Genomic DNA, 26,971 nt, shown 5'->3' on the forward strand with positions numbered 1-26,971 from the left:
GTTTGATAACATGGGGAAGAAGCTGTTCTTAATTCCTATACTTTATAATGTGAGTTGGCATGTGTAGGGAAGGGCAAGAGAGGATGAATGCGAGGTATAAAATGTTAGCACAGGGCGAGAAAAGAGATGGTTGGGTGCATCTGGCATAGGAGAAAGTAAGGACTGCAGATGCTGGAAATCAGAGTCAAGAGTGTGGTGATGGAAAAGCACAGCAGGTCAGGCAGCACCCAAGGAGCAGGAGAAACTGCATTACTGATGAAGGGCTTATGTCCAAAACGTTGATTCTCCTGCTCCTAAGATGCTGCCTGACCTGCTGTGTTTTTCCAGCACCACACTCTCGAAACTGCATCTGGTATATAATGACCATAGGAAATAGGTAGATAGTTATGGAGGTAAGAAGGGCCAGGGGATGTGGGTACAGGGACATAGTTTGGCATGAATGGGATATACAGAGTGAGGGGGATGACAGTAAGAGAGGTGAGAGTGCTTAAATCTTCCAGACAGGCTTTCCACCCAGCATGCCTCAGGAATCAGATAGCTTCTTTGGTTTTTCCTTAGTTACTTGGCCTGAGCTCCAAATCAGCCTGTCCTTCCAGACCCCATTAACAAAATCAAAAATGCAGGTGGACATTCCGAAATGATGGTTTAGGGAGCTGAGTTTTCTCCCAATTCTACATCCTCATCTTAAGAACAAAATTTGAGGCCACTGTTTGTAATAGTGTTCACAATGATTTGATTACAAAATATTGAGGAAACAAAGATCAGAGAATTTTTTATTCTATAGAATTTTAATGCACAATATACATAATAAAGTATCTTTTTACAAAATTCTAATTCTCCATACATACCTCTATAGACAGTTAGGCATTATAAATCATGGAAGTACTCTAAAGAGATTTTGAGCCGAATTATTGGGATCAATTTTAACTGCTCTTACTGAGTGGGAAGTGGGTGGCAATAAGCTCACCACCTGTTTTACATTCTGCATCATTTTCCTTCCTATTGACTTCAATGGGCAGGTTGTAAATTATGCAACCAATCTGCTGTTGTCTGTTCCTCTCCAAGCAGGAACAGTGAAAACTGACCCCGTTAATTTAACATTAAGATGACGACTATGTTTTATGTTTGGCAAGTTCACAATTCTTAGAAGCAGCAATATTGAGTTTTACAACTGGGATCTCTCAGTGAACACTTAAAACGTTTGGGACAACAAATAATAGTTACAGTCAAACATACACTATTTATACAAACACACAACAGATCCATGGTTACCCAATATTATTCTGGCAGATAACAGATGCATCGAACTGATGTGTCAATTTGATGAAACACCAATGTTTACAAGAACACAGTGTATATCTGCCAGTGTGACATTCTCTTATGCTCAACTGGAAAAGTGTCAATCAGATGCAGTGTAAAGGAGTTTTGCTTCTCACCAACTACAATGCACGACAGCAATATAGATATAGATCATCGTATTATATCAAACATGATATCGAAAAGAATTTCCTCCTCCTTAAACATGAAGACAATTCTGTTCAACTTATTCTCTTAGCTAAAAACACGCAACATTTTGAAACCTTTCACAGTGGGCTTTAATGTTTCAAGCCTCAGCTCTGCCTTGGAATTTAATATTCATTGCACAGAATAAACTGCTGGAAGAATGAAACAGCCGGCAATTAAACATATTACTTGGTCAAAGTGATGCTCATGGATTGTATGTGGACTTTTCTCCCCCCATACTAAGCATAAAATGCCACATTGATCACAGAAATAAAACTTGCTGTCATTGAAATTAGCTTTGTACACTACATCCACAAAGTGAAACAACCACTTCCACCCTCTGGGCTTGTAGGCCTAGAAAAATTGCTCCTTGAGGGATCAGTTTAGACCAGAAAGCAGCATTTTAAGAACAATGTTCCAACTCCGGAGGCTAATGTGTGGGCAGAAGAATGGACCGAAGACGACGGAATTTAGGACAGGAAAAGCATCGGGTGAGAGAATATTAGAAAATGGAGTCAGTTGTTATTTGCTGTTCTTAATAGCATGGATTTTTGAGTGTGAGAGAGTCTCAGTTTTGTGTCCCTGGGTTATAATGTGTATGGAAGAAGAAAAGGCTTTTTCTTTTAATGTGGAAGAGCCGAGAAATTCTTTGAATTTTCCAGAACTTAGAGATCACATTTCTGCAGATTTGAAACTGGCTGTTATCGACACAGGTTCCTTCAGACTTTATGCAGAACCTGTTGAAGAGAGTTACTTTCAAGAATATAGCTGATAAAGGGAATAATTAATAAAGAAGAGATTATGGATTAATATTTCATTTATGATTAGATGATATTCACTATTTTGCGTAAGTGTTTGTTAGGCTACAAAGGCAACTTTTAAAATCTAATGTGGAATCTGTACAGGATACTTTTTTAAATAAGGTGCCTTTCTTCCAACCTCAAGTTTATTCACATTTTAAAATAAATAATTAATAAAATAACTACATTCATTTTTGCTGCTACAGCAGATGGACATATGAAGAAATGAAAAGGGGAGACAAGATCAACCAGTTTTTCCAGCCTGTTCTACATATACACACACACGTGAAACAAATTTCAAACAGCTATTATTGAGAATCTCAATTTTCGTACTATGAGAAAAACTGCAACACATCTTTATAAATTACTTAAAAAGGCTGATAAGCCTGCAGCCAAACTACTATTGTGACCAACAACAAAATACTCAATACTTTAGAAGCTCTATCCTAAGTAATATAAACACATACCTAAACTTCAGCTTCTAAATTTAAGCATGAAATGTGCAAAATGTTCATGTGATTCAACAAATTCGAGAAGAAAATATGTAGTATTTAATTAGGATTTCAGTAAGTAAAGCTTTCATTCCAACCATCTCTCAGAGAAAATAAATTGGAACTTAATTTTGATACCTTCTCTTACATTTAAGGCCATATTATAGCAAATTCATTACCAAAATGCACAGTTCCCAGGCACCAGGTTATAATGAGGATAGAGTGTAGCTTTAGTTCTTCAGTTACTTGGCCAGAAAAATCAGACCTATTCCTGTTCCATGCAGTTACTCTGCTGAAAATACTCTCCGTTTAACGGCATAAGCAAAATTTCCATGGCATGTCTGAGGATTTCTCATGCAGTCACAGCTGGAACAATTTGGACAAATTTCTAGGTCTTGATACTCCGAAGCACTAAGCAATAAATTCACATTGTGCTATTCAGTGCTTGCATCTTTATTTTAGGAGTCGATGAAGACATATTGTTCATTAGTGCAGTTGTGGAGATGGGGCTTTTTGGCTCAACCAGAACAAAAGCAGCAACAGTATAAATGTGGTTGAATTGTGAGGTGGAAGGTTTAGAAGCTTGTTGTGGAATGCTTTCTCATAAACTTTTTAAAACATTGAATGAATCCAAAGCCTTTTAAAACCCACCCTTGCAGAAGAGCTGTACCTCATTTTATGGCAATATTCAACATTCTAATCATTTTGAATTGCTTTGTACATCTGTTCAAAAGCACCTCGTTTCCACTTGAGATGACCTGTGCACCTTCTGCTAACAGATTCAGATCATAACTGATTAACAAAGCTCAAAGCAGTGAGAGGTGATGTTTGATCATGCATTACAGACTTCCAATAAATAGTCTATTATTATGAGCAGTAATTTTATTATATATCTGAAGATAACGCACAAAATTCAGATGGGATGTTTTCTTGCACATTGTCGTGCAAAAAGATGTTGTTGCACTTTGTTTTATCTGACCTCTGGTAGTTATGCCCACGAGATGCTTTTGTGACACATTTCCTTTGTATTCAGTCACTTCATGGTGATTACTTCTTGAACTGTTTGAGAGAAAAGGCTAAATTTGTTCAGGCTGCTTTACAACTATTAACAATTTAACAAAATTCAACAATTCCAGAAAAAGGACCATTTAATGTTTAGCACTTAGCAGTCTTCAAAACTGAAGTAGTTTTACCCAAGAAGACTTTGAAGAATGGAAGCCTGTTTGCATGGGAGTTCATTAAACAATGGGGAAAATTTCAGATCACAAGTCAGACCAGACTTCTTTCAAGCAGCTACTGCCATGTTCAGTGACAGGACAGATAAATGGATTCATTACATATCCATTTTGATTCACAAGACTATTATAATAGCAAGAAGTGGTTTTGTCAGATCTCACGGATGCTTTCTCTTAATAGAGAAATGAAGAAACTCCATCTTAGATTGTTATGAAGGTGTGATGAATCTCTATTTTAATTCCACAGAAGAAAACTCCAGTGAGAGGACACTCACCTTAGCCCAGTACTTTCTCAGAACTGCCAGAAGCACAGGAAAGCAAAGACTTTTGAAATTCCTCACTGGAAGCTTCTGGGACCAGGAACTCCAGCAACAGATCCCAGATGCAGTAAACCAGATGTCTGAAACACAAAAGGGGGGGTTCATGATAAGACAGATACTACAACAATGCAGAAAAATTGCAAAGGAAAATTAGTCATTCTCACAGGAGTTATCATTGTAAATGTTACAATTTAGAGCTGTTGACTCAGAGACTCATGTAATGTGAATTCAGGTCTGGCAAATACATGACTGTCCAGTAAAAATAACATTAGGTTGCCAATCTTGCAAACAAGCCCCTATCACCAATACCTGATGAACATGAAAGTTTGCACTTAGACCACAATGTTTCTCTGATCCTCCACAGAATGCAATGTTGAAATACTCCCAATTAGAATCACTCACCAATAATAAAAAGTATTCAGAACTGATAGTCAAAAAGAAATGAGAAAAAATGCAGTTGATGAAAAATTCAAGCAGAATTATTTTTCTCAGCATACATGCCTGCTTCGGTGGTCTTCCGTTATTTCGTGATTGATCTGCAGCTCATCCTAATAAGCTCCATCTGCTCTCCTGATCATACCTATATTAAATGTCTTTGAATTATGTAAGAGTAAGTTTCAATTGGTATACTACTTAGTCTTTCAGAAAAGAAAGCTTCAGATTTGAACTTGGTCTGAAGAACTGCATCCTGATTTCACACTGAATTGCATACTTGCAGTTTACAATAGGCTTCATTCTGAATTGACCTTCCAGAGTTGGTAGTTTCTCTATCTTTGCAACTGAATTCTTTCATCATTTTACACACCTTGCTTTGATCACTTCTCTATCTTCTACACTTGAGAATGTAAGCCACGTTTATGCAGTCTACTTCTTAATATAATCCTTTAAACCTACACGTCATTTACATGATTCTGCGATAGATCCTTCCTGAGGGGTAGTGCCCAGAACTGACTAAAAATAAAATATAACTTCCTTTCCGTTGTACCACAACCTGCTTGAGTTATAGATCAATATTCCATTGGCCTTTCTTATTGCTCAGTTTTTTTCAGAATTGCTTTCCATGGATTTTTCCACAGTTCCTGGTTTCTCACTGTTTAGAAATTACTCTGATTATTTTTTACTTGGGTCTGAAGTGAATTAACACACACTTGCCACAATTAAGACCAGTAACACCATCTCACCCACTCACTTCATCCTTTTAGGGACTTGATTAAGGAAGAGTGTGACATTTCCCCAAAACTTATCCGGCTGGGAAAACTAAAGGAGAAAAATAACTTATTAAATTAATATAATCCCCAGAAGAATTCTGCAACATGTAAGAAAAATGTCCTAAGCACAGACTAATTCTGCCCTGAAAACTGAGTTAATAGACTGAATTCTGGGAAATTAAAGAGCTCATGCAATGGAATCATGAAGGCTTCTTTAGACAATGCATTTCTTACCATTTCTAGACATATGCCAAGGTGACAGCTTCAGAACTTGTTAAGGAATCTAAATTACGAAGTATGAAATTACCTCACTGAGCTGGAAGGTTTGTTTTCAGAAGTGTTGTCACTATGACTAGGTAATGTCATCAGTGAAAGTCTCCGGTGAAGTGCTGCTGGTATGTCCCGCCTCTCTATTTATAGGTCTTGGTTTCTTAAGGCGGGTGATGCCATTTCTGGTTTTTTTCAAGGGAAGGTAGATGGGATCTAAACTGATGTGTTTTTTGATAGACATCTGGTTAGAATGCCATACATTTAAGAATTCTCGTGTGTGTCTTTGTTTCGCCTGTTTTAGATTGCGTGCGTTGTCCCAGTCATACAGACATACAAAGAAAGACTTTGACTGGGCCAACACACATATACTAGGACAGGAAAAACAAAGACACACACGAGAATTCTTAAAGACATGGCATTCTAACCAGAACTCCATCAATAAACATATCAATTTAGATCCCATTTACCTTCTCTTGAAAAAACACGAACCAGAAATGACATCATTCACCTTAAGAAACCAAGATCTATAAATAGATGGCAGGACACACCAGCAGAGAGACTTCACTGGAGACTCTCACTGATGATGTTACCTAGGCATAGTGACAAAATGTCTGAAAACAAACCTTCCAGCTCAGCGAGCTAACTTACATACTTATCAACCTGAGCTACAAATCTTCTCAAAATCGCTAATCTAAGTTATCTAAAATTGCGCAAGACCTTTGCTGAAAGAAGATTTGACAATTTAGTGGAGGAAAATCACAGCCATGTATTAATGGATACCAATGCTTTAGTAAGCTCAAGTAAATGGGAAACCAATAATTGACACCAAGATCAGCTGACTTTTCAAACATGTGTCCCTTAGATTGGACAATAAAATTTTGGGGTGACACGATGGCTCAGCAGTTAGCACTGCTGCTTCACAGTGCCAGGGACCCGGGTTCAATTCCTGCCTTGGGTAACTGTCTGTGTGGAGTTTGCACATTCTCCCAGTCTCTGCGTGGGTTTCCTCCGGGTACTCCGGTTTCCTCCCACAGTCCAAAGATGTGCAGGTTAGGTGAACTGGGCATGCTAAATTGCCCGTAGTGTTAGGTTCATTAGTCAGGGGTAAATACAGGGTGGGGGAATGGATGTGGGTGGGTTACTCTTCGGAGCGTTGGTGTGGACTTGTTGGGCCGAAGGGCCTGTTGCCATACTTTAGGGATTCTAATCTTACCTTTGAAAATTTGGGACATATTGAGTTGTATTTAGCCACAAAAAAGAAGCTTGTGTCATAATGTTTATACTAGTAGTTCTGGTAATAGTTTATTATTACTGGAGGTTGTATCACAACCTTAAACTAGTTTTACATACAGGGATCCTTGAATGTTGAAGTGTACGTATCTTTAAAAAAAAGGAAGTGCATATCTGGATAATGACCCTTTATCCTCCAAACAACAGAGAAAGAAGTTAAATAAATTCTTGATGTACGTTTTCCTTAAAGTATGGGAAGAGAAAATTATTCCAGCTAATGCAGATACAAATTCCAGTGAAAAAAATGCATTTACCTAAGGCAATGGATCAGAGAGGAATTTTGCCTGGCATGGACAGGGCAGGGTCATTGCTCTTGCAACCAAAAAAAAATTAATACCATTATCCCAGAAAGAAGTTCAGCATCCAGCTCAGCCACAAACTTATGAGAACAAGGTTGTGAAAATTCTGGAAAATTGTTAAATACCAGTTGATAGACTTCATTGGAACACATATTTACTGCTGTTAACTTGTCATCAACCCAACAGTAAAATTATAAACTAACCACAAATCATATATCTAATGCAATTAAATGGGAAGCCAGTTAATTGTGAACTCGCATGGCGCCGCTGAACTCCCTTTGCAATTTCTGTTCATTATATCATTCTCTACTAAATAATTGCTTATATGACATTCAAGTTTAAATGCCAATTCTGATCATGGTGTGAAGAAAGATCTGTGAACTAGTGAATATATTGTCTGTCTCCTTTGGTGATTTGAGAACAAAGAACTCATTCATTCACACAATAGCTTGTGTATATAATATTTGAGGAGTGACATGCAAACACTAGCATATGCAAATTGGTTAATGTAAGACAGTTTTGTTCTGTCAAAGTTAGGCATCATTTAATCCCAAGTGTAGACTGGCTTATAAATCCTGATGGTTCCTTAAGCGGTTGCAGTGAAGAAATTAAAAAAAATGTTCTTATACTATCCAAGTATTTTCAATAAATGTTTTCTTATAAGTCTTAAATTCTGAAATATAATTTTATCTCCTGTTTTGTACAGTAGAATTTTCCAGAATCTAAATGTTGAATTTCTGCACAGAAGGATAAGAGCAGCCAATAAATGGAACTGAATGTGATAAGATAATGCCTGGGTAAAGGCTGATCCCAAGATCTATGTTGATGAAAATGGAACTACAGAACTTGAAACACAAGCTGTAGAAACACGAGCCTCTAATGTCTGTACTTTCTGCAGAACTGTCACCATCCAGCTAACTATCATTAAAATGTCAAACTCTTCTGTTAAAACTACTTTTGGTCTGGATAATCTAAATTGGATGCAACTAATCTTATGTTTCCCTTCCCAAAGGAGTTACTCAGACATCCAGAAAAAGTTATAATCACGGTCATTACAACCCCAAGTTATCTAATGTTATCCCAATTGCCACTCCTTTGAGACAAGTCTGGATTTTCGTTTTTCCTCGAGGCAATGTGGAAATTCAGGTCAAAAAGATGCGTTAACTTGATGGGAAGCTTCTGCTTCAAAGCCTTAGTAATTTCAAACAACTGACAATGTGGAATGTAAACATCTACTAAACTACAATTACCAACATACTGCCTCCAATCGATTAGCAATTAATTTGTCTCTCATGGAGCATCCTCCTTAACACAGATTACCTTTGATGATATCAGTATTTGCAATGTTTTTCAGAACATCTGTTATTCCAAGGCACCACTTGAGATAATCAAGATTACTTAAAATTCAGATAGCAAAATGGACCATAGTGCTTACCACAGAATAGTGGAATCTTCATCCCTGCCTACACACAACCTGCAACTGAAAGAGTAGGCTAGAGATCTATTCTTATGCAACAAAAACAGGAACTGCTGGAAAAACCCAACAGGCCTGGCAGCACCTGTGAAGAGACAACCAAATTGAAATTTTGTCTACTGACCCTTCTTCAAACAGTTCTATGCTTTCTCTCCACTGATGCTGCCAGACCTGTGAAGTTTTTCCAACAATTTCTGTCTTTGTTCCCGATTTCCAGCATCCGTAATTCTTTGGTTTTCTTTAATCAATTCATATGCCTTTATCAATGGCACAATTAAGTTGACAGTACATTGGAGCAGTCTGAGGATAATTTGTGCCGTTTTTGAATTTGTCCATGGGACATGGGTACCACTGACAAGACCAACACTTATTGCCTATTACTAAACTGACATGGAGAAGGTGATGGTGAGCTACCTTCCTGAGAAGTTGCAGTGCTTGTTATACAGGGTAACCAAAATTCTGATAGTTAGGTAGTTCCAGGATTTTGACTAATGCCGTTTAAGAATCAATAGTATAGTTCCAAGTCAGGACATGTGCATCATGGAGGAGAACTTGCAGGTGGAATTGTTCCCATGTATCTCCAGCCATTGCTCTCGGTTTTTGAAGTCACAGGTTTAGAAGGTGCTGTCGGAGAAGCCTTAGTGAGTTAGTGTGTTGCATCTTATAGGTAGTGCACATTGTTGCCCCTGTGCATAGATGGTGAAGGAAGTAAATATTGAAGATGGTGCTATGGTGCCAATCAAGCAGGCTGCTTTGTCTTGGATGGTGTCAAGCTTCTTGACTGTTGTTAGAGCTATACTCATCTAGGTATATGGACAGTATTCAAATAAACTCTTGACCTGTGCCTGGTTGATGGTGATGGCAGTACGGAGATAGCGGCAAGTTACTGGACACAGGTTCTAGCATTTGGCAGTTCTTATAATTACTGTGACGATGTGGATACAGTACAGTTTCTGAACAATGGTAAGCTCCAGGATATTGACAGTGGGTGATTCAGCGACAGAAATAGAATTGTACATCAAGGGAACATAGTTAGATTCTCTCTTTTTGGAGATGGCAATCACCTAGTGCTTGTGCAACACAAATGTCACTTGCTATTTACCAACCCACACCTGGATGATGTCCAGGTCTAGTTGCATATGGTTACAGGCTACTTCAGTATCTGAGGAGATGCAAACGGTGAGAAACATGTGCAATCATTCCCACTTCTAACATTATAATGGAGTAAGGGTCACTGATGAAGCAGCTGAAAATATTTAGGCCTTGGATCCTGAAGAAGTCCTACAGTGATGTCCCAGGCTAAGACGACCGACTTCCTTTGTGCTAGGTTTGACCTAACCAGTAGACAGTTTTCCCTCAGATTCCTATTGACTTTTGTTTTGCTATATATCAGTCAAACGCTTCCTTGATGTCAAAGGCAGTAACTCTCACTTCACCTCTGGAGTTCAGCTCTTTCATCCATGTTTAAATCGAGGCTGTTAATGAGATCAGGAAGCCAGTTTTTTTTAGTGGAATCCTCAATGTGCATCAGTGAGCAGGTTATTTGTTTGCAAGAACCACTTAATAGCACTATCAATGATTCCTTTAACTACTTTGCTGATAATCAAGAGTAAGATTAGTGCTTTGGCCTCAACTTTTTACAATTTACACAAATGTACACAGATAAGAAACTGAAGGTATGATTGTAAAATTCACTGACGACACAAAGATAGGTAGAAAAATAAGGTGAGAAGAGGAAATAAGGAGGCTACGAAAATATATAGATAGATTAATTGAGTGGACAAAGATCAGGCAAATGGAATATCATATGGGAAAATGTGAAATTGTCTTTTTGGGCAGGAAGTATTTAAAAAAAGCATATTGTCAAAATGGTGGGAGATTGAAGGGCTCGGAGATGTAGAGGGATCTAGGTGTTCTACGAGTAAGCGGTGACCGAATTTAAACATACAAGATCCTGACGAGTCAGAAAATGAAAGGTTGTGTACTTTTATGGGAGAATCGACAACTAGGAGGTCACTATTTTCAAGAAAAATCATCTATTTAAGCATGACATTAGCAGAATTGTTTTTCTCCCACTGAGACTTTGGAACCCTCTTCCTCAAAAGGTGATGGAAGCAGTCTTTGTACCTTTTTAAGCAAGGGTAGATTCTTGTTAAGCAAGAGAATGAAAGGCTAGTACAAGTAGATGGGAATATGAAGTTGGAGATTATAATCAGATCAGCAATGAGCTATTGAATGTGCTCTGCCATTCAAGGGGGCAAATAGATTTTAGGAAGTGAGCAGGCTATGTTCATATGTAGACAGATATGGCAGTAACTGGCAACTAATGGGCATAAAGATCTTAAGCACATCATCCAGAGAATCCAAACTGTAGGTTTAATATAAATCATTTAGATAAAAGCTGTCCACCATAACAGATTTCTTTGCTTCAACAGCAGTCAACATTATTAAAATTTTGTAATGAAAATCAGTCTTCAGTGCCTTGTGTAGAATAAGTACATGGGACAGGCATCTATGCTTTCCAAAACAAAGGGAGAATTCTCGTGTCTTACCTCACAGAAGCTGGACTTCAATTTGTAAGTACAAAATCTCTGTAGAGTTTTATCAACACTAATCAAGGTGTTTGCCACAAGAACTTGTTTCAAGTCATTTTCAGTATTAGAGACAAAGATGTATTTTTCTGCATTTTGTAATTCGTGTCAGTATTGATTGCCTAGGCTTACTGTGAAGTCCCACATCATTTCCTTAACAAGTCTTAGACCCAAGAACATAGGACAATGCAATAATGGTTCCAGTGTGATAAGTGCACAAATGTTTCTATATCTAACAATTAACACCAAACATTTACCAAGATTTCACTACAGAAGTGTCCAAAGATTAGTTGAATACTACATCAACAACTTATACTTAAGGCCCTCAGTGGATCCAACAATCCTGTTTCAAATCATTTTGATATGATATCCAGAAGTAAAATGACAGTATTCTATTTGAACGTAAAGAGAAATACACTTTACTAGAAATTGAAACAAAAAAAGTCCTTCAGGCACTGAACTACAAAATATAATTCAGCATTATCAACGTAGTAGGTGTGCACTTCAAGATTTCAGAGAAAATAGAAAAGATTGCAATTTATTCTGGATGTGATAAGCAAATACTACCACAGTCTTCTAAGGTTTATAAACAAAAAACAGATTTGCACCATATGATCCACTTAGATTGAGAGGAGAGATGTGTGTGAAATCTTGACAGTTCTTTGAATGCAACTGAAATTTAGCTTCAGTCCAAAGAAAAGTATTTTCAATTAAAATACAAGTAAAATAATGAAATCTTGACTATCATGCCAAATATTTACTGTAAATTACGTCCAACGCACAGATTTAATTGGCAGAAGACTTTCTTTCCAAGACTTGTGGACGCTATCCAAAAAGTTTAAAATGACTTTACATTTCAGCACATTCTATATACGCATGCAGTCACTCGGGAAGCCATGATAATAATGTAGAAAAATGCAATGAACGTCATTAAAAAGCACATAAACTAAAGGCATGCTTGTGTGTTATGCCACAAAAATTGGATAGATTTGTCTTTTCTAGCAGATATAATTAGCAGGTTTCCTTAGTGTCAATGTTTAGTTTGAAGGCACTTTATGCTATGGAAAGATATAACTTCATTTAGCATTCAATTTCCACTAAGCTAATTTGAGGGAGGGGGAGGGGGAATTGAGAACTGGAATTGGTACAACTACCCACATCTTGCCCATATTCTGGTGGCCATCTTAAAAGCTCCACAGTCAGAAATCTAGAAGTAAATCAAAACAAGAACAGTAATATTTAAATTGTTGAGTAACCAACCTTATTAATTTATAAAGACAATTTCCATAGAACACAAGAACTAATCAACTCCTTTGCATTCTTTGAGATACCAAAATATATGAAAAATTACTGTAGTAAGTGCGACTTTCAATAGAGTGTTGGCAGTTGACCAAATCATGGAATTGTTAACCTCTTTCAAGATATCTAATTTTATTTGTACTCCACATTTATTGTTTAATTGGAATTTTCTGTTTAAATTATACATTTTATCCAGGGTTTGGCCGGTGACAGATATTTTCTAATCAACCTGTTCAGAGATGTTATTTCACACCTCTGCAGCAAGTGGGACATAAACTTGGGCCTCCCTTGCTTGTTTTAATTTCTCCCCCTCTACTAATTGTTTCGGACTCTCCTACCAGAGGAGAAGCAAGCTGAGTATCTGCTAATTGGCTAACGTCTATTCAATTCCTCAGGTTTAAAACAGTATAGCAAATGGTGGCACACTAATAAAATATATGAATTGAAGAATGAGGTGCTAATTAAAACCTATTAAGACTAACGGGATATGATATGTCACCAGTGTAGCATGTGGAAGCCAGTGTGGTTTACAGCAAACACATCTGCTGAAAGTGTTTGCAGCTCGAGTGGCTTTGGCTCAAAAACTTACAAGCTGGAGGCTGAACTACAGACACAGCAATGCATCAGGGAGGGGGAAGGATCCTATACATTTTATTATACATTGTTTTCTGCAGCAACGAGCAAGAGTCCAAAAGGCTATGTTGCCTGTTGGGTACTAGGGGAGTGGAACTTGAAGTGGGAAGTTCCTGACATCACGGTTCATATAGGAAGCAGCAACAAAGGCTGTTCAGGGAAAGAGGCTCTGCAGTATGAGGAGTTAGACATAAAATTAAGAAAAATCTCAAAGATAATCTCATAATTACCATATGTAAATTGGAATAGGGCAAATAAGATCAGAGAAATAAACAGACAGCTCAAGACTGACAGTAGAAATGGGTTCCAGTTGGGGTAGTTCTGGGGAGTTTGGCACTGTACTATTGGAAAGGTCTACACCTAAACCTGATGCTGGGGTCAGTGTTCCCTAGTGAACAGATAATAAGGGAAATAGAAAAGGTTTTAAACCAAATAGTGAGGACAAAATATCAAATCTGGAAATAAGAGGTACACCAAAGAGTAGAAGCAAGGCAAAATAAAAAAGTATCAGTACGTGAAATGAATACAGACAATTTTAAGAAAGGATAAAGAATAGAAATCTAAGAGAAAATGAACAATCAAGGTTACAGTTTACAAAAATAATAAAAGATCTATTTTCAACATATAAATAATTATTGGGTTAAGACTGCAACAAGTATTGGGTATTAATTATGTATTGATGATTATTCAACGTTGTTCTCGAATTCCGAGTTAGTACATTCTGCACCATTTTATATGTCTGCTCAGAATGTGCAATTTACAAAAACTGATTCCTGTTCATCCAAACTGAAGGCTAAAAAGCATCCCCTACTGAAGTTTACATTGTTAGAAGAGTAGCAAGGAAGACTGGAACTAAATACATGTGGGGCATAGGAACCAAAGGCCACATTGTTTGCTTTGAGGTAAATGTGCTGTTTTAACTTCTGATGCAGAGCACTGAATATCTTTCATTTATCAAGTAAACACACAGGATATACTGGTGCCCTACTGGAAACCTGGACATCTTTTTCTGCTTTCTTTAAAGTTAAATGCAAATCAAATTGAACATATTTAACAAAAGGGGTATAAACAATGAAGGCAACAAAACTTTTAATTCTTGGCAAAATTAATGTACTTTAGGTACACATAAAGAGGAAACAAAGGGAACTGAACCACAGTCAACATTTGAAATACTACAACCTGATTTGGCAGAATAACATGGATTAGATCTATTTCTTTATTGATTTTATTTGAAAGGACCCTAAACGTGAGTTTATTCCATGTCAGGGAACATTATCTCACATGTGGTTAGATTGATGCTATTTATAGAGTCATAGAGATGTACAGCATGGAAACAGACCATTCGGTCCAACCCGTCCATGCCGACCAGATATCCCAACCCAATCTAGTCCCACCTGCCAGCACCTGGCCCATATCCCTCCAAACCCTTCCTATTCATATACCCATCCAAATGCCTCTTAAATGTTACAATTATACCAGCCTCCACTACTTCCTCTGGCAGCTCATTCCATACACGTACCACCCTCTGCGTAAAAAAGTTGCCCCTTAGGTCTCTTTTAGATCTTTCCCCTCTCACCCTAAACCTATGCCATCTAGTTCTGGACTCCCTGACCCCATGGAAAAGACTTTGCTTATTTACCCTATTCATGTCCCTCATAATTTTGTAAACCTCCATAAGGTCACCCCTCAGCCTCCGACGCTCCAGAGAAAACAGCCCCAGCCTGTTCAGCCTCTCCCTGTAGCTGAAATCCTCCAACCCTGGCAACATCCTTGTAAATCTTTTCTGAACCTTTTTGAAGTTTCACAACATCTTTCCGATAGGAAGGAGACCAGAATTGCACGCAATATTCCAACAGGGGCCTAACCAATGTCCTATACAGCCGCAACATGACCTCCCAACTCCTGTTCTCAATACTCTGACCAATAAAGGAAAGCATACCAAACGCCTTCGTCACTATCTTATCTACCTGAGACTCCACTTTCAAGGAGCTATGAACCTGCACTCCAAGGTCTCTTTGTTCAGCAACACTCCTTAGGACCTTACCATTAAGTGTACAAGTCCTGCTAAGATTTGCTTTCCCAAAATGCAGCACCTCGCATTTATCTAAATTAAACTCCATCTGCCACTTCTCAGCCAATTGGCCCATCTGGTCCAGATCCTGTTGTAATCTGAGGTAACCCTCTTCGCTGTCCACTACACCTCCAATTTTGGTGTCATCTGCAACTTTCTAACTGTACCTCTTATGCTTGCATCCAAATCATTTATGTAAATGACAAAAAGTAGAGGGCCCAGCACCAATCCTTGTGGCACTCCACTGGTCGCAGGCCTCCAGTCTGAAAAACAACCCTCCACCACCACCCTCTATCTTCTACCTTTGAGCCAGTTCTGTATGCAAATGGCTAGTTCTCCCTGTTTTCCATGAGATCTAACCTTGCTCAACAGTCTCCCATGGGGAACATTGTCGAACGCCTTACTGAAATCCACACAGATCACATCTACTGCTCTGTCCTCATCAATCTTCTTTGTTACTTCTTCAAAAAACTCAATCAAGTTTGTGAGACATGATTTCCCATGCACAAAGCCATGTTGACTATCCCGAATCAGTCCATGCCTTTCCAAATACATGTACATCCTGTCCCTCAGGATTCCCTCCAACAACTTGCCCACCAATGATGTCAGGCTCACCGGTCTATAGTTCCCTGGCTTGTCTTTACCGCCCTTCTTAAACAGTGGCAACACGTTTGCAAACTTCCAGTCTTCTGGCACCTCACCTGTGACTATCGATGATACAAATATCTCAGCAAGAAGCCCAGCAATCACTTCTCTAGCTTCCCAGAGTTCAAGGGTACAACTGATCAGGGGATTTATCCACTTTTAACCATTTCAAGACATCCAGCACTTCCTCCTCTGTAATATGGACATTTTACAAAATGTCACCATCTATTTCCCTGCAGTCCATAGCTTCCATATCCTTTTCCACAGTAAATACTGATGCAAAATATTCATTTAGTATCTCCCCCTTTTCTGTGGCTCCACACAAAGGCCATCTTGCTGATCTTTGAGGGGCCCTATTCTCTCCCGAGTTACCCTTTTGTGATTAATATATTTATAAAAACCCTTTGGACTCTCCTTATTCCTATTTACCAAAGCTATCTCATGTCCCCGTTTCGCCCTCCTGATTTCCCTCTTAAGTATACTCCTACTTTCTACTCTTCCACGGATTCACTCGATCTATCCTGTCTAGACCCAACATATGCTTCCTTCTTTTTCTTAACCAAACCCTCAATTTATTTAGTCATCCAGCATTCCCTATACCTAGCAGCCTTCCCTTTCACCCTGACAGAAATATACTTTCTCTGGATTCTTGTTATCTCATTTCTGAAGGCCTCCCATTTTTCAGCCGTCCCTTTACCTGCGAACATCTACCTCCAATCAGCTTTCGAAAGTTCTTGCCTAATATCGTCAAATTTGGACTTTCTCCAATTTAGAACTTTAACTTTTCGATCTGATCTGTCCTTTTCCATCACTATTTTAAAACAAATAGAATTATAGTCGCTGGCCCCAAAGTGCTCCCCCACTGACACCTCAGTCACCTGCCCTGCCTTATTTCCCAACAGTAGGTCTAATTTTGCAACTTCCCAAGCAGGTACATCCACATACTGAATCAGAAAGTTTTCTTGTACACACTTAACAAATTCCTCTCCATCTCAACCTTTAACACTATGGCAGTCCCAGACAATGTTTGGAAAGTTAAAATCCCCTACCAGAACTACCCTATTATTCTTACAGAGAGCTGAGATCTCCTTGCAAATTTGTTTCTCAATTTCCCTCTGACTATTGGGGGTTCTATAATACAATCCCAATAAGGTGATCATCCCTTTCTTATTTCTCAGTTCCACCTAAATAACTTCCCTGGACGTATTTCCAGGAATATCCTCCCTCAGCACAGCTGGAATGCTATCCCTCATCAAAAATGCCACACCCCCTCCTCTCTTGCCTCCCTTTCTATTCTTCCTGTAGCATTTGTATCCTGGAACATTAAGCTGCCAGTCCTGCCCATCCCTGAGCCACGTTTCCGTAATTGCTATGATATCCCAGTCCCATGTTCCTAACCATGCTCTGAGTTCATCTGCCTTCCCTGTTCAGCCCCTTGCATTGAAATAAATGCAGTTTAATTTATTAGTCCTACCTTGTCCCTGCCTGCTCTGACTGTTTGATTCACTTCTGTTCTCAGCTGTACTCACCTCAGATTGATCTCTTTCCTCACTATCTCCCTGGGTCCCACCACCCACCTTACTTGTTTAAATCCTCCCAAGCAGTTCTAGCAAATTTCCCTGCCCGGATATTAGTCCCCTTCCAATTTAGGTGCAATCCGTCCTTCTTGTACAGGTCACTTCTACCCTAAAAGAAATTCCAATGATCCAAAAATGTGAATCCTTCTCCCATACACCTGTTCCTCAGCCATGCATTCATCTGCTCTCTCCTCCTATTCCTGCCCTCACTAGCTCGTAGCACTGGGAGTAATCCAGATATTACTACTCTTGAGGACCTCCTTTTTAAATTTCTGCCTAATTCTCTGTAATCTCCCTTCAGAATCTCAACCTTTTCCCTTCATACGTCATTGGTTCCAATGTGGATAATGACCTCTTGCTGGCCCCTCTCCCCCATGGGAACATTCTGCATCCTCTCTGAGACAAGCTTGATCCTGCCACCAGGGAAACAACACACCATTCTGCTTTTTCTCTGCTGGCCACAGAAACATCTGACTGTACCTCGGACTACAGAATCCCCTAACACAATTGATCTCTTGGAACCTGACATACCACTCATTGCATTACAGTCAGTCTCAATACCAGAAACTTGGCTGTTCACACTACGTTCCCCTGAGAATCCATCGCCCCCTACATTTTCCAAAACAGCATACCTGTTTGAAAAGGGTACAGCCACAAAAGACTCCTGCCCTCGGTGCCAACCTCTCTCACCCTTCCTGGAGTTAACCCATCTATGTGACTGTATCTGAGACTTTCCACCCTTCCTATAACTGCCATCCATCACATACTGTTGCTGTTGCAAATTCCTCATCGCTTCTATCTGTCCCTCCAAAAGATCCACTCGATCTGATAAGATTCGCATCCAACAGCATTTATGGCAGATATAATCCGCAGTAACCCTTAAATTCTCTTTAAATTCCCACATTTGACAAGAAGTACATATCACTGCAAAGACCATTTTTGCTCCTTTACAATCTACTGACCCAGAAAATAACACCGCCTTATTCCTCTACAAACACTGCCCCAGGTTAAATTAATAGCTATGGCTTATATTTTAAGTTTAATCAAGAGACTTATCTCCAAAAACATATAATCAAGAAAGAATCCACTATATTCACTACTGCAGCCTTTCTCTTGGACAGACTTAAAACAACAATTAACTTATCTGATTCTGTGCTGTGAACTTCGTCCAACAGTTCCTCCAAGATTAGTTGTGAATTTCACTGTTTGTTAATTTTTCCAGATGCACTCCGATGTCCAGTTATACACAAATTCAAGCAGCAAAGGTGGTAACTGTGCAGATTCTTTCTCTCTCTCCTGCACTGTCCTCACCATGTGCTTTCTTTGTCTGCTCTTCTCCCTTTTAAAACTGCTGTTGTTTTGACTTTTTTTTCCGAAGTTCCAAAACAATGCAACAGCATATCAAACAGTAATTGCTGCTCCTGAAATTCAAGGAAATCACCTCCAACACCTAAAATACCTCAAAAAAAGGAGCAGCTCTTATAGCCAGAAATTTTTCCTGTCCTCCATCTTGGATTACCCAGAATTTTATTGCAGTTAAACAAATGACTAAAGCTAGAAAACATGTTCACCATATCAAATATTTAAGTTCTATCCACATAATTTCCAGAAATAAAAGACACGTGCAGATTATATGTAATTTTTTTTCAATGAAAATTTACGAGCGACTCTAGGAATGTTGGCATGTATGAGACAATTCCTTTTTTAAATGTCTGATTAAGCTCGAGGTTATTTGAAAAAACACATTCTGCACCACAGCTTTCGAAGACTGAGCTAGAAAGCAATGCTTTTGCTCTTATTTTCCAGTTCTGAGAGACTCCTCCCACACTGTTGATAACATGAGCTGGTAGCCAAGAATACAGCTTCAAATAAAGAAAGTTAATGCAGCTTTTGCGGTCTCACAAGGATTGGCAAAGAAGAATGTTGCTACAAACATTTGGATCAACTTACATACAGAGTAAATTTCATACAATTTGAATACAGCCTACATTCTGTTTCATCCTGATTTCTTTTTTAACATCTTAGTCGAAACAATTGGGTCAATTTTCATCTTGAGTAGGTCCCAGCACACACACACTCAAAATCCCATTTTGCCTAATGAACTTAGATCTGTATCTTGCAAAAATGCTACCTCCTAATTTGTAGCTAGTTCAAAAATCAGTGAGTGGTTTTCTGATGAAAAGTTGGCCATTTTTATGTTGCTATCTTATTCATACTAAAAACCAGGGCAGTTGAGAGATTAAACCTGGATCCATTATTTCTTGCTTTATTGAACATAGAATTATAGAATCCCTAGCATGCAGAAGCAGGCTATTCAGCCCACTAAGTCTACAATGACTCTCTGAACAGCATCCCACCTAGACCCATTCCCTTAGCATATCCCTGAGATCCTGCATTTCCCATGGCCAAACCACCTACACTGTATACCTCTCGGACATGATTTAGCATGGCCAATCCATCTATCCTGCGCACCTTTGGACTGTGGGAGGAGACCGGAGCACCTGGTGGAAACACTGCAGACATAGTGAAAATATACAAACTCCACACAGACAAGTTAACCAAGGCTAGAATTGAACCCCGGTCCGTGGCACAGTCAGGCAACAATGCTAACCTCTGAGCCACCGTGCCACCCAGTTTTTGCTGAGTTGAATCTTTATAACACCACTGAATATGATCCCTGTCTTTTATTGGACCACTGTCTTTGCAAAAAACCCCATTAGCTATAAAGAGCGCTGGAAAGGTCTGCCAATTGAAAGATGCTACATAAATGCAGTTTCTCTGACAAAGAAAAAAGTGAAAATTTTGTCACACTGCATGGACCCAGTCTGCAATGCTGCAATCAAAAGTCAGGCGATCAAGGTCCTGTGTGGTCACCTAACACACCATTTAAAGTTTCCTCAGTGGAAGCTTAGCAGCCTTACGCCCCACAATCTTAAACCATGGGGGTTGCATTGCGTAGAATGCTTCAACAAGCAAAATTAGGCAGACAAAACAGGTCATAAGAGGAGAAACTCTTAATTATTTCTGTTACATAATTGATATAGATGGAATTCAGTTGTTGAATAATATTTTTCTTGTATAATAACAGCATAAATGTATTCAAAAGGAACTTATTTAATCAAGATTTTCTTTCAAGGTATGGAGGTTGACTGGAACATTACAAGTGAACAATTCCAAGTGGACACTTGATCCTTTGTATGCCTACCCATAGCTGCATAGAAAATGGGAACACTGCAAACTTAGAATGCTATATTGGACTAACCTGTTTATCATAGGATCTTGCAGAGACTCCAGCACTAGCTGCCAACTTTTCTTGTAACCCTCCTCACCAAGAATTTCAGGAACCAAAGCTGTCAAATGTAAGAGAAAAGTTTTATCATTAAAGAGCATGTAAGTGGGCCTTAATTAGATTACATTTGCTCCAAAGAAAACATCAACTAAATTAAATACATGATTTGGTAAAGATTCTTCACAGTTTTGTGTATCATGATCCAAGACATTCAGACACGAAAACCTTTAGAACTTTATGCTAACAAAACTTCTCTTCCTGGGTGAAGATATTATAGTACAAATAAGATGATTTTAAAAACTGAAGCAGCGACCAATGTTTTTAATAAAATTTAGAAAACAGTTATCAATAAACTGGAGAACATTCAACATTTCGAGATAAAGATGCGTCCATTCTAGGTGGACAATACTTAGGTCTGAATTGGACTAATGTTCCAGCATCAATAATTACAAATAAGTTTAGCAGAAATTCTGCCACTTAAACTCTTCCTAGTCCTCAATGTTCTGCATATGTATCAACAATTCTCTCATTGAAACAGAGAGAAAAAATGATACCAAGTATCGAATGAGATTCAACAACTAAGCAAATAAATAATTAAAATGGGCTCACTGCTTCAATAAACCAAATGAAACAGTTCTAACCGTGCTGAATTTTAATTCAAAAATATTTCTGTTTATCTCTCTAATGCAGTCTATTTTTCATGTACTGAGGTGATGATGTATAATCAGCAAAATGCCACAGGAATGAAAGACTCACTGTATCACCAAAGTGGGTATTCTCCTCAAATGATGTTGGATGGCAGTTAATTACTCAATTTGTGTGGAGTTTGAATCATAAAATGTCCTCAGACAACTGCTTTCAACAAGCATTACAAACAAAATGCCCTTCACAAATGCATGCAGTTCAATCTCATAACTGAATCGAGAGAACAGAGTGGGAGCAATCGCCAAGGGCACCACAGTGGCTCAGTGGTTAGCACTGCTGCCTCACAGCACCAGAGACGTGGGTTCAATTCCAGTCTCGGGCAACTGTCTGTGTGGAGTTTGCACATTCTCCCAGTATCTGCGTAGGTTTCCTCTGGATGCTCCACTTTCCTCACACAGTCCAAAGAAGTGCACGTTAGGTGAACTGGCCAAGCTAAACTGTCCATAGTGTTAAGTGATGTGTAAATTTGGTGCATCAGCCAGGGGAAATGTAGGGAAATGGGTCTGAGTGGGATACTCTTCAGAGGGTCAGTGTTGGGCCTGTTTCCACACTGTAGTAATTCTAATTCTAATCATTGCAGAAGGATTGGCTAATCAACACAACTTGTGAAGACTACAAAATTGTAGCTTCAAGGAAATTGCCGAGGTAATTTAGACTTCCAATGAGCAACTGCTCTTTACCGTAATGTCTCTGACTCTGAGCAATTCCATGATATTTACCTGAGTAGTTACCCAGGAAGTACCAGATTAAAATTTAGTCCAACACCTGGGTGACTACACAGTATTCACCAATAATCATGAGGCTGACCCTCTCTGGACCTGAATACCCACCCAACCACCTGACTGCTCACATGACGAGTACACCTCCTGATCTTATTACACCCCTAAACAACTTGATCAATCTGCTGACCTTACACAACCAATTCAACCCAATGAGTACCAAGACCTGACTACCTACATTCCCAACTATCCACTTATCAATCTCACACACATATGTACTTAGTTACCTCACCCACCTACCCTACTCCTTGACCAAGGTCTCCACCTTCTATACCTATCGGGTTAATCACTGACCTACCTCACTCCTCTACTCCTTTACCAACTCAACCACCATTCAAAGACTGGAACTTCAAGCTTACCATACAGCAGCTAGTGCCATTAAAAGGGGGCATATCTGTCTTCCCTCAAATCCATTTTGATCCAATGGAGTTCCCAAAGAATGCTGTGCTGCACAATACTGTGAAAACCACGCTCTGAAGATTCCAGTGAAAATATGTAGAAGGGGTAGGGGAATTAAGCACTCTATGGCAATCTGACCATCATCGCCAAAGCTAAGATCAGGATCATAAAGTGACACTTGTGCCATTGCACATGATTTTTTCACTCGCAAAACAGATGGCTTTAACTTCCAAAAAACCAAAAGAACTGCAGACGCTGTAAATCGGAAACAAATATAGAAGTTGCTGGAAACGCTCAGCAAGTCTGGCAGCATTTGTGAAGAGAAATCAGAATTAATGGTGAGTCAATGACCCTTCCTCAGAACTGCTGAGTTTTTCCAACAACTTAAGTTTTTGTTTCTGATTTACAGCTTCCGCAGTTCTTTTTTTTTAATTTTAGTAATTATCTCACTGCTACATCTCTTCTAGGCATGCCCATCTTGAAAAAGTTCTGCTCCTCTCCCTGACGGGATTTCCATCCCAATTAATTTCATTGTTCTGAGGAAGGGTCATCAGACCCAAAACATTAATTTGGATTTCTCTTCATAGGTGCTGCCAGACTTCCTGAAAATTCTGTTTTTGTTTTTGGCTTTAACTTACACCTTCTTCCTGAGGTAACCAGATGTTTCTATTTATTTCTCCCACGGAATATATTGTCATTTGACAAATTGCCCTTCAGAAGGTGATGATGACTGCCTTCTTGAATTGTTGCAGTGCATCAGCTTGAGGAAAGGATTTTCATGTTTTTGACCCAGAGACAGTGATGGAATGGTGATATAATTCCAAGTGCGTGACTTGGAGTAGAACTAGCAAGTGGTGGTGTTCCCATGCATCTGATGCCTCGGTCCTTCGAGATGGAAAATTTCATGGGCTAGGGAGTTGCTGCAGTGCATTTCATATTTAGCACATCCTACTTCCATTTTGCATCAGCTGCTTAAGGGGATGTCAATCAAGTGGGTTGTTCTATATTGATGGTGGTGAGCATCTTGAGTCTTGCTGTACCAATTTTTACAGGCAACTGGAAGTATTCTCTCACTCCTGACTATGTGTTAAGGATGGTGATCAGGCTTTGGGAAGTCAGGAGTGAATTACTTGAGAAAGAACAACCAATCTCTGAGTGCTCTTGTATCCGCAATATGTATATGACTAGTACAGTTCAGTTTCTCAACAGTGGATAAGAACTTCAAAGATGTCAATGATGGAGGATTTATTGGAGGTGTTGGTGTTGGACAGGGGTGGACAAAGTTAAAAATCACATAAAACCAGGTTATAATCCAACAGGTTTATTTCGAAGCACTAGCTTTCGAGGCACTGTCTCTTCATCAGGTGGTTGTGGACCAGCTTGATACTTGACAAAGCTGACACACACATACACGCTCTCTTTCACATGCACTCACACTCACACCCACACACTATGTCTCTCCTGCACACGCACACATATAAGGTGAATTTGTATTTGCAGAATTATATTCTATTTTGCTCAAAAACTGCATAAATCCATGTATGATTCTGTAAATCCCATCTTTAGAAACAGAACCAGTCTGACTCAACATTGAGACACAGACAGATTTTAACCTCACGCCTTTAATACATTGTCTGAGCTGAGATTGGACCTATTGTTAGAAAAGCTGAAGCTATCTGGAGAATGTAACTTAAAAGGAGTTCTGGGATTGACATTTTAAAGAACTGAAACCAGCATATCTCATTCGAAAAGATGAAAGACTTAATCTAAGATTAACAGCTGGAACAAAAAATGTGATTTTTGTTGCTTTCAAACAATCCTTAAGTATAAAATTGAGCATCAGTGACTACAGTATTGGATAACCTCAGCAGAAAAAGTTAAAGGATATGAATTCAGTGCATGTAAACATCAAATGTTATCTCAATGCTGTTACTTATGGCAAACATAAATACAATACACAATGCTCAACCTTCCCAATGTTTATTTATTTTTTTTCTGAAAGGCAGCAATGATATACCTTTCAGTTGGATTTTTGAAGACAAATGCATGCAGTCCCAAAGCAGTTTCAAACTCATGCATCAAATGACAAGCGAAATGTTAATTATCTGGATTTGTTTATTTAGAATTCTATTCTCTTGGTGTCTGAACTGTCACAAATTGGAACATCTTAAATTATGAAACATAATACTTATTCAAAACTCAACAACTACAATTTAGGCTGTAATTTGTCAGATTAATTACTGCCATTTCTAGTCTCTGAAAATGTTAATCATTCAGTTCACTGGAAATTAAGAGCAAATTAGAAAGAACTTTCAAAAACAACATCGGTATGAAAAACAGCAACTGATCGAAAACAGGAAGAAATAGCTCTTAGTCACACCCTGGTACAACTAGAGTAGTATTTTGAGGTATTTATTAGTGAAATAATTTCACAAAATCATAGAGTGTTATTCAGGAAAGACAACAGTCAATACATACAGTCCACAGAACAAATCATCCACGTTACATCAAATATTATTGCTAACAGCTATTAGATAAAATGACTGCTCTGCAGTTGCTGGGTTTCTGTTCATATCCTTTTTCTGAACAAGTGTGAAAAATGTTCAATTCTCCCAATACCTAAGGCATATTGGAAGATTATGGCCCGAGGCTTTGAAATTTTCATCCAAACTTTGTTCAGTATCCTATTCTGTGACTTATCATCTTTAAGTATTTCTTTCTAATATATTGTTATAATGCAGGGGTGGAAACCCTCTTAATTTAAACTAAACACCCAGATAAACTTGCCTCGCCTCGTAATCTGATAAAATATGAGTGAGTGACAGAGAACTCCTAATTTCCATTATTTAAAGAAAAATAACAATTTATTTTGCTAACGGAACATTAAACAAAGCTACTAACAAAGTGAACATTTTTTCCCCTAACTGAACACAGTCCTACTAACTTGCTGCTCCAATAACAATTATTAAACATTGCATTAACTTAATCTCAAGTCCACATAGTCTCGGTCTTCTCTGCTGTATTCAATCTTCCATCTGCTCCTCTCCCTGGATCACCTTTTGATGTAGAGGGTCTCCTAATTTCTTTGAGAGCAAGATTTTAGATGGGCAATAAGCTCTCTGGCTCCATGGCAGTTGCTCTGCTGATCAGTGGCAGTTTCACTGAGCAGGTTTTCAAAATGCCTTGGTTTTATATTTCTCAACATCGTTCCCTGTCATTGTTCCAATGTAGTCAATACAATAAATTCAAACTCAACTGAGTTTTAGTATCCTGAATATAATTTAAATTAATTAGTTAAATTTGAATTGTTGTCAAAACAGCAACCAAAACTCAACCGAACCGTTTCTTTTATTACCCTTTCACATTTATAGAGTCATAGAGATGTACAGCATGGAAACAGACGTGTCCATGCTGACCAGATATCCCAAACGAATCTAGTCTCACCTGCCAGCACCTGGCCCATTCATATAATGCCATCCAAATGCCTCTGAAATGTTACAATTGTACCAGCCTCCATCACTTCCTCTGGCAGCTCATTCCATACCCGTATCACCCTCTGTGTGAATACGTTGCCCCTTAGGTCTCTTTTATATCTTTCCCTTCTCACCCTAAACCTATGCCCTCTAGTTCTGGACGCCCTGACCCCAGGGAAAAGACTTTGTCTATTTATCCTATCCATGCCCCTCATAATTTTGTAAACCTCTATAAGGTCACCCCTCAGCCTCCGATGCTCCAGGGAAAACAGCCCCAGCCTGTTCAGCCTCTCCATCTTGCTCAAATCCTCCAACCCTGACAACATCCTTGTAAATCTTTTCTGAACCCTTTCAAGTTTCACAACATCTTTCCAATAGGACGGAGACCAGAATTGTGCGCAATTCTGTGGCCTAATCAATGTCCTGTACAGCCACAACATGACATCCCAACTCCTGTACTCAATACTCTGACGAATAAAGAAAAGCATACCAAACGCCTTCTTCATTATCCTATCTATCTGCAACTCCACTTTCAAGGAGCTATAAACCTGCACTCCAAGGTCTCTTTGTTCAGCAACACTCCCTAGGACCTAACCATTAAGTGTATAAGTCCTGCTAAG

General features: G+C 38.8%; 1 protein-coding gene across 1 annotated transcript in view; it reads right to left on the reverse strand.

The window, feature by feature from the left end:
• Positions 1-778: 778 nt before the first annotated feature.
• The window catches only part of snx19b (sorting nexin 19b), a 160,782-nt gene continuing 134,589 nt past the window's right edge, over positions 779-26,971 (reverse strand). Inside the window, exons 10-12 of the mRNA XM_072593220.1 lie at positions 20,969-21,056; positions 4,305-4,429; positions 779-3,853 (exon numbers count right to left, since the gene is read on the reverse strand). Coding sequence (XP_072449321.1) covers positions 4,306-4,429; positions 20,969-21,056 — 212 coding nt within the window. The 3' untranslated portion in view covers positions 779-3,853; position 4,305. The remainder of the gene's footprint in view (positions 3,854-4,304; positions 4,430-20,968; positions 21,057-26,971) is intronic.

The sequence above is a fragment of the Chiloscyllium punctatum genome, chromosome 23 (assembly GCF_047496795.1).
Source record: "Chiloscyllium punctatum isolate Juve2018m chromosome 23, sChiPun1.3, whole genome shotgun sequence".
In the NCBI taxonomy this organism is placed as follows: Eukaryota; Metazoa; Chordata; class Chondrichthyes; order Orectolobiformes; family Hemiscylliidae; genus Chiloscyllium; species Chiloscyllium punctatum.